Raw genomic sequence first — 9,024 nt, forward strand, 5'->3', positions numbered from 1 at the left:
CTAATCTGATTTTTTCCATCTCCCCTGTGTACAGGTGTACAGAAGAAAGGCCATGTGAGGACACAGCAAGAAGGTGGCCATCTGCGAGCCAGGAAGAGAGGTCTAAAGGAAACAAAATCTGCTGCACCTCAGACTTGGACTTCCAGCCTCCAGAACCGTGAGAAAATAACTGGCTGTTGTTTGGTACTTGTTATGGCGGTTCAAGCCTACTCATATCCAGCTCATGCTCTGGAGAACAGCGTTCTCTGAGAACTCCTCCCCATGGTCCACCCTACACACCTGACATATGCCCACTTCTCCGAGACCATTCCCTCCCCTTTCCTGCTCCACTGCTCTAGCTCTGACTCCAGGATCCCCTCTGGATCTGTGGCCTGCTCACTGGAACCTCTATCTTATCTCCACACCGTCTCTGCACCCTCTTAAAATCCAGCCACCCCATGCCTGAAAGAATGCCCCATCTAAAGGTTACAATGGAATTACATCCCTCTTGTTGTTAAGCCCTCATGGGTCACATTGGCTCCCAGACTCTAGTGCTCTTAGCACAATGTGGGGTGCTAAGTCCTGTGCAAGAAACAAAGCCCAGGTCATTGGCATGGACCCAGGGGGGCATCAGCATGCATCAAAGCGCCCATGAAGTCCTGTGGACTGTAACAAAGTGCCAAACAAGAGATGCAAATAGAATTCAATATGGACACGAGTGAGTTAAACATTTATTCCCATGGAGGACTGTGGGCATATCTTCTGGAGGAGATATCAACATGGAAGATGGGACAGCCTTGGACCAGGGAGCATGGAGTAAGGAAGGGCCCTGAAGTGCATGTGTCCTTCCTGAGCCTGTGAGTTCTCTGATGCACATTCCGGAATAAGTAAATGGGGTCCGCAAGCAAGATAAATGGCTACTCAACACAATAGCAGCAAAACAAACATTTGAGGACATGAGTGGTCAGTAAATCATGCTTTTGATTCAAAGTTTTCCAGCTAAATCCATTCTAAATCCTAACAAAACCAAGAACCTTTCTCAGTTTAACTCAAATCTACACAAAATCTGATAAACCATGTCAACCTGATGCAACAGTATATGTTTTAATGTTGACCTCTTTGGGTGACAGATACAATGTATTTTTCCCCCAAAGGGTGAGTCCTTTGGTTCAACACCATTTTCAATATGAGATTGATATACAAGTTACATTAGGCTATGAGACAATATCTTTAAAGAGGATAGGCATTCAATATGTGTTACTAGAAGTTAGTTCTTTGGTGCACATCAACCCCTTCATTAGATAGATCTCCCAGCTTCTCTTCAAAGAATCATAAGCTTATTCATTTTTATATATATCAGACAAGCTCTGCTTCACCTATCCTTTTATTTTTTTAAAAATTTGTTCAACTGCACAATCACATTAAAACATTAAATTGCCACAACCCTAGACCTTTTTTTATTCTTCTCTTATTTCTTGCGACCACAATCCTCTCCTTTTTGAGTTATCTTAATCTGATGCACTTACAAATTTTGGCTTGAGCAATTTCACATCAATTTCCTTCCAGACAAATAAGTGGGTGGGAGCATGCTTTAAGCACTTGCATTTCTGAAAATCTATTTTGCCCTCATACACACACAACAGTTTAATGAGATATGAAATTCTAAGATTACAGTTCCATATTTTCGGAACTCTGGAAACGCTGCTCTGTCATAGTGTAGAAGTTAGCACTGTTGATGAGAACTCTGCTTCTGATGTGGTCCTTTTCCCTGTTCAGGTAACCTGCTTGCTTGTTTAGTTTTTTCTTCTCTGTTTCTCTCTCACCAATCGCCCCCCCCCCCCCCCCATTTCATTTTATTTTAGAATTCAGATATCTCACCAGGATACAGCAGCTAGGGTTGTGTTGTTTTAACTAGTCATTCTTGCAGTTAAGTGAGCTCTTTCAAATTGAAGACTTAATTGGTTCTCTAAATGTTAAAAAGGCCACCTTCATTTATAACCAGGTATCTTAAGTCATGGAATGGGTTCTTTTCCTATGCATAACAGAACACAGAAGTAAACAGTTTTTTTTCTTTATTATCTCATAAAATTTGGGTCAAAAGCCCACATATTAATTACATTTTTTGCCTTACAACTTATTTTTTTAAGCAGTTTATTTATTTAGGGGTGCCTGGATGGCTCAGTTGGTTAAGCATCTGACTTCAGCTCAGGTCACGATCTAGCAGTTCGTGAGTTCAATCCCTGCATGGGTCTCTGTGCTGCCAGCTCAGAGCTTGGAGCCTGCTTCAGATTCTGTCTCCCTCTCTCTTTGCCCCTCCCTTGCTTGTACTCTGTCTCTCTCTCTCAAAAACTAAATAAACATATATTTTTTAAAAATTTTTTTTATTTATTTTGAGAGAGAGAGGTAGAGAGAACACGAGCAGGGGAGGGGCAGAGGAAAGAGAGAGAGAGAGAGAGAGAGAGAGAGAGAGAGAGAGAGAAGGAGGGAGGGAGAGAGAATCCCAAGCAAGCTCTGCTCTAACACGGGGTTGAACTCACAAAGGGTGAGATCATGACTTGAGCTGAAACCAAGATTCAAGGTTTAACCAACTGAGCCACCCAAGCGCCCCTTGCCTTAACATTTAAAAGGCGTCAAGCAGCATCAGGAATTCATGATTTTTTAAAAATTTTAAAGGATTTATTTATTTTTATTCTCCAGTAGAGTACATAGAAAATGCTTTCCGGGTGTTAACTTGGGAGAAGCACTGCTATGCTTGCTACAGCTAAAGCTTTGAGAAAATCCTAGCAAACCGTGTAGCAGTTTGTTCCTTTAAAACGCTGGTGATTTGGTGCCCGCTTTCTTGCAGGCAGTTAGCACCACGCACAGCTCTCGGGGAGCCTGCCACGCTATTCTAATTCTGGTTCTGAAAGAGAAGCAAACGTTCCGAGAGCACTAGGGCTGCAATTACTCAATGAAATAGAAGTGCCACATCTTCAGCTGTTGAAGTTACTTCTACAAGCCACACCCACCGACAACTCTGCCCTAATTCTGCGATTGGAATAAAGCTTTGCGGTCACGCTAAAAGGCCTTCCAGTCTCCTGCCATTTGTGTTCCTAAAACAAAGTGCAGCGTGACTACACCGTTGCAGGAAATGAGATGCTCGCGCTAGCCATCCCTGTGGATCACAGGCCGGGGAAGCAAATCAATTGAGGGGGGAAAATTCCCAGAGAAGCTCATTAATTAGTAATAAATGGGCTAATGGCCCAAATCACAAGGTGTGGAAGGCAGCTAAGGCCGGCAGTGTGTTCTCGGCCAAATCACGGGTGTAAATACTGTCGGTGTAAAAGTCGACCTAGCGACGATTTCAGCCCGACCACCCGCCCCGCACACGTCTGCGACCGTAGCCCACCGGGTGCGGAAGGACCCGGGCCCCGCGCCCGGCCGGGGCGGGGCGCGCGCCGACGACACCTACCCAGCAGCAGGAGCCGGTGCGTCTGCTGCAGGTCGCGCTTCTGCTCGCGGAGCATGCGGTCGATGTTCCTGCTGACCTTCCTCGCCTCCCGCTCCGCCTCGCGCTCCTCCGCGCGTAGCTGCTCCGGCCGCCGTCGCCGCTCCTTCTTCGGGGCGGCTTTGGGCCGCGTGCACGCCGGGCTCTCGCCGGCGCCCCGAGGGAGCGGGGTCTGCGCCGCGCCTCCCCCTAGCCGGGTCGGGGCCGAGGCCGGGGTCGGGGCCGGCACCGGGCCGGGCCGCGCGTCCTCCGCAGGCGCTTCCGAGGCGGCGTGGGGGACGTCCTCCGGGTCCCCGAAGAGCAGCGGCCGCAGACTGTAGCACAGACCCATGTGGACGCGAGGGCGCGGGGAGCTCGGGGCTCAGGCCGGGGCCCCCGCGGAGGGGCGGGAGGGGGCTGCACCCGCACCCGGCGCGGCGCTACCGCCCGCAGGCTGCGGGCTGGGGGTGCGGCGGGCCCGGGCCGAGGGCCACGGCCCCTCACTGTCCCGGAGGGCCATTTTGCATTTTCCGCCGGGTGCAGGGGGTGGCAGCCGCCCGGGCTGGAGATCACCTGATAACGCGGCGAGCCGGCCGCGCCGACGGGCCTCCACGAGCCCGGCTCCCGTTACCGTAAATACCGCCTTCCGGGCCGTCCCCCGTTACCGTAAAAGCCGCCACCGGGGCCGGCCCCCCGTTACCGTAAATACCGCCGCCAGGGCCGACCCTCGTTACCGTAAATACTGCAGCCGTGCTGGTTGCACCGTAAATCCTACCGCCTGGTCCACTCTGATTACGGTAGATATCGCCGCCTTGGCCCGGCCCCCGAGACGGCAGGCACCGCCTCGCGCTCGGGACTTCGATACCGTAAATACGGTTGCCCGAGTCCGGCGTGCAGCTGCGGACAGTGCCGCAGTGGCGGTGGTGGTGCCGTCACCACCCAGAGCTGCCATTGCAGCCCTTAAAATCTGGGATAGTGGTAAAAGAGAACGGGAAGCCGGAGAAAGGGATGGAGATGCTAGCTTTCAGATCTTGAACTGCCGGATGTATTCCCTGCAGAGACTGCCGCACCTTGCCTCGCCTTTTTCTGCTCACTTACATTTTACACGCATGCAGACATGTCTACACACTTTTAGTCCTTACCGTAATTCTATTATGGCTTTGGTGTCGACAAAATCTCCAAATCAGGAGGTCCGTGACATCATTTTTAACAACTACACTTAAGAAAACACTGAAAAGGAGAACATGTAATTGTCATATGCTATTTTTATTTGCTAAGACGAGTTATGAAATTGCACTCTGTATACTATTTGTTGATCCACAGTATAGGGCAGAGAGGAGCAGAGGCACATCCAGACGGAGTGCCCTTTCTCCAGGCCTCCTATGGCTACAACCTCCCAGAAATCCCCAGTTTCCATTGTTTCCCCTTTAATATCCATCATCTTATAGATCGTTTGCAACAGATGAAGATTTCTGTTAGCTTTTAAGAACTCTGCTATAATATGTGGTCCTTAATTTCCAGCAAAATGACATGAAATATTACAACTGATGGTTAAATATATCTAATATAAATCCCGTTAATACAGCAGATTGGTCTGCTAAATGCGACACAGCATGTAACAAGTGTATGCTGTACCAATTGGCACTCGGTGTAAATATTACATTTGATTAAGTTTTTTTTTAAATTTATTTATTTTTGGGACAGAGAGATACAGAGCATGAACGGGCGAGGGGCAGAGAGAGAGGGAGACACAGAATCGGAAACAGGCTCCAGGCTCTGAGCCATCAGCCCAGAGCCAGACGCGGGGCTCGAACTCCCGGACCGCGAGATCGTGACCTGGCTGAAGTCGGACGCTTAACCGACTGCGCCACCCAGGCGCCCCTGATTAAGTTTTTAAAGAAGGAAATTGGGAGATCTAGATTCACATTTATTTCAAGGCCCCATTAATAACAAATGTATATACCATGTAATGTTTTGGATCTAACAACCCCCCAATTTCCCCAAAATTGGCTGCATTTTAGATCTTTGAGTAGTAGAAGAAAGAGGCTATAGAAAATCTAACTTGAGAAAACAAACAAACAAAAAATTATCTCTGTCATTCTCACTACTCCTTCACTGACCCATCCTCCCTGTTATCCATCCACTTATTTAGTATTTAGCAAGCACTGACAATATGCTAGGCATTCTGGTTTGTATCTGGTGAGGCAAAAGACATGGGTCCTTGTGTTTATACACTAGTGAGGTAGAAATATGTTCAATCACATACACACACAACTTAATACATTTATTATACATTTCAAATTATGCAAATGCTGTTAAGAGAAAGAACAGGGTTCTCTAAGAAGTTATAAGGCCCAGTTTAAATTGGGAAGGGAGGCCAAGAAAAGGAAAACCCTGACTCAAAGTGATACATGCACCCTTATGTTTACAGCAGCATTGTTTACCATGGCCAAGATATGGAAGCAACCCAAGTGTCCATCAATAGATGAATAAAGAAGTTGTAATAGATATATACATATATATTATATAGTAATACAGTATAATATATGGTATTCCATTATGTATGTATACATATATATTTTCATACTATGTATCATATATGTATCTTGATTTTAGCTCAGGTTGCGATCTCATGGATCATGGGATTGAGCCCCGTGTTGGGCTCTGTGCTGACATTTAGAATCTGCTTGGGATGTTCTCTCTCTCTTTCAAAATAAACAAAACCAAAATACTTTGAAAAAAGAAACTTTTATTTTTTCTCAACATTAGGAATCAAAAGACCAAATGCAGCTTTTTTTCCCCCCACTCTTCTTTTCCTTTGGTCCTCTTTTAAAAATTCAAATTATGGGGCACCAGGGTGGCTCAGTCAGTTAATCATCCAACTCTCGATTTCAGCTCAGGTCATGATCTCATGGTTCATGAGACTGAGCCCCACATTGGGCTCTGTGCTGACAGCACAGAGTCTGCTTGGGATGTTCTCTTTCTCTCAAACAAACAAACAAAATACTTAAAAAAAAAAAAGCCCCTTCACTTTTCCTCAGCATTAGGAATCAAAAGGCCAAATACGTTTTTTTCCACTCTTTTCCTTTGGTCCTCTTATAAAAACTCAGATTATGGGGCTCCTGGGTGGCTCAGTCAGTTAAGTGTCTGACTGTTGATTTTGGTTCAGGTCATGATCTCAGGGTTTGTGAGTTCGAGCCCCCCCCCCCCCCCCCCCCCGGGCCATGGGACTCTGTGCTGATAGTGTGGAGTCTGTTTGGGATTCTTTCTTCTCCTCTAACTCTACGCCTCCCCCACTCATTCTCTCTCAGTCTCTCAAAATAAACTTTAGGGTGCCTGGGTAGCTCAGTTGGTTAAGCGTCTGACTTTGGCTCAGGTCATGATCTCATGGTTTGTGGGTTCGAGCCCCACACCAAGCTCTCTGCTGTCAGCACAGAGCCTACTTCAGATCCTCTGTCTCCTTCTCTCTCTGCCCCTCCCCTTCTTGTGCTCTCCTTCTCAAAAATAAACATTCAAATTAACAATAAACTTTAAGAAAAATAATACTACACACACACACACACACACACACACACACACACTGGAATATTACTCAGCCATAAAAAATAAGGAGATCTTGCCATTCACAACATGGATGGACCTAGTGAAATAAATAAAAGAAAGACTAATACCATATGATTTCATTCATATGTGGAACTTAAGAAAACAAATGAACAAAGAAGAAAAGAGACAAGCAAAAAACCAGACTCTTAAATACAGAGAACACACTGGGGCATAGTAGAGAGGAGGTAGGTTGATGGTGGGGATGGGTGAAATAGGTGAGGTGGATTGAAGAATAAACTTATCATGATGAGCACGGATAATGTATACAATTGTTAAATCATTATATTGTACACCTGAAACTAATATGACAGTGTTTCTTTTCTTTCTTTCTTTCTTTTTTTTTTTCTTTTAAAGTAGGCTCCATGGCCAATGCAGAACCCAACATGGGACTTGAACTCACGGCCCTGAGATCAAGACCTGAGCTGAGATCAAGAGTTGGATGCTTACGTGGATGGAACTGGAGGGTATTATGCTAAGTGAAATAAGTCAGGCAGAGAAAGACAGATACTGTATGTTTTCACTCATATGCGGATCCTGAGGAATTTAACAGAAGGCCATGGGGAAGGGGAAGGGAAAAAAAAAGTTACAGAGAGGGAGGGAGGCAAACCATAAGAGACTCTTAAATACTGAGAACAAACTGAGGGTTGATGGGGGCTGGGGGAGAGGAGAAAATGGGTGATGGGCATTGAGGAGGGCACTTGTTGGGATGAGCACTGGGTGTTGTATGGAAACAAATTTGACAATAAATTATACTTAATACATACATAAAAAAGAGTTGGATACTTAACTGACTGAGCCACCCAGGTGACCCTTCACTGTATGTTGATTATACTTCAAAAAAAAATTGGTAGGGAAAAAAAGTTTGTGTATGATACAGGGAAGGCCTTTCAGAGGAAGGGATATTTGAACGGAGACCTGAGGAATATATACCAATTCCTTTCCTGTTGTGACTTATTAGCTAAACCTTGTCAACTAGTATCACAAGAGACGGATAACATTTTATATATTTAAGGCAGGTGAAAATAGAAAATATAGATTTTAATTTTTTTAACATTTATTCATTTTTGAGACACAGAGAGGGACAGAGCGTGAGCAGGGGAGGGGCAAAGAACAAGGGAGGCACAGAATCCGAAACAGGCTCCAGGCTCCGAGCTGTCAGCACAGAGCCGAATGCCGGGCTTGAACTCACTGACAAGGAGATCATGACCTGAGCTGAAGTCAGATGCTCAACTGACTGAGCCACCCAGGTGCCCCTAGATTTTTAAATTACATAAATTAATTTGTATCTAAATGAGAATTCACTCACATTTAAGAATTTATTTAAAAGAAGAGCTAGAAGACAATGTTTTCTATTGGTACCCAATATTATAAACTGAAAATAATTCTTGAATTCTTATTAAAAGAATCTTAGGAAAAACTGTTGTGCCCATTGTGCCCACATTTCAATTTCTTTCAACACTTTTAATTACATATCAATTATACAAAATTGATTACATGTTCTCCGCATAAGATCAATTAGAATATTTAATACTTATATATCACTGTTAATTAAATTTAATGTTTTCTAATGCAAGGCTGATTTTTAATTCATGAATAATTGAGTCATATCAGTAAGCAATCTCTAATGTCAAAGAATGATTGTGAATCTGAAAATAGAAATTATGAGGGGACTCTAAAGTAAATGTAAAATTATAGCATGTTAATTTAGGGTGTAATTTTATGTTTAATCTTAACTGATGCCAATATGATTATTTCAGTCTGAATCCATTTTCCTCCGGACTTCCTAAGAGCAAACCAAATTAGTTGTAGTGAAACATTATGTCTAAGGTCTTTGTATGGAAATTATGTTCAGTTGATGAAAGTGGCATTTCTCACCCCAGTTGGAGCTATATTTGAATAGTATGATGTATAGTTATAGAGGATTGATTAAACAATGATACATCCTCAAGAATGTGGTAATAATGTATCCATTAAAA

General features: G+C 44.6%; 1 protein-coding gene across 1 annotated transcript in view; it reads right to left on the reverse strand.

The window, feature by feature from the left end:
* GNAL (G protein subunit alpha L) overlaps window positions 1-4,038 on the reverse strand; it is a 153,043-nt gene extending 149,005 nt beyond the window's left edge. The window contains exon 1 of the mRNA XM_047827270.1: window positions 3,431-4,038. Coding sequence (XP_047683226.1) covers window positions 3,431-3,797 — 367 coding nt within the window. The 5' untranslated portion in view covers window positions 3,798-4,038. The remainder of the gene's footprint in view (window positions 1-3,430) is intronic.
* Between the last annotated feature and the right edge of the window lie 4,986 nt (window positions 4,039-9,024).

This window comes from Prionailurus viverrinus, chromosome D3, assembly GCF_022837055.1.
Source record: "Prionailurus viverrinus isolate Anna chromosome D3, UM_Priviv_1.0, whole genome shotgun sequence".
Classification (NCBI taxonomy): Eukaryota; Metazoa; Chordata; class Mammalia; order Carnivora; family Felidae; genus Prionailurus; species Prionailurus viverrinus.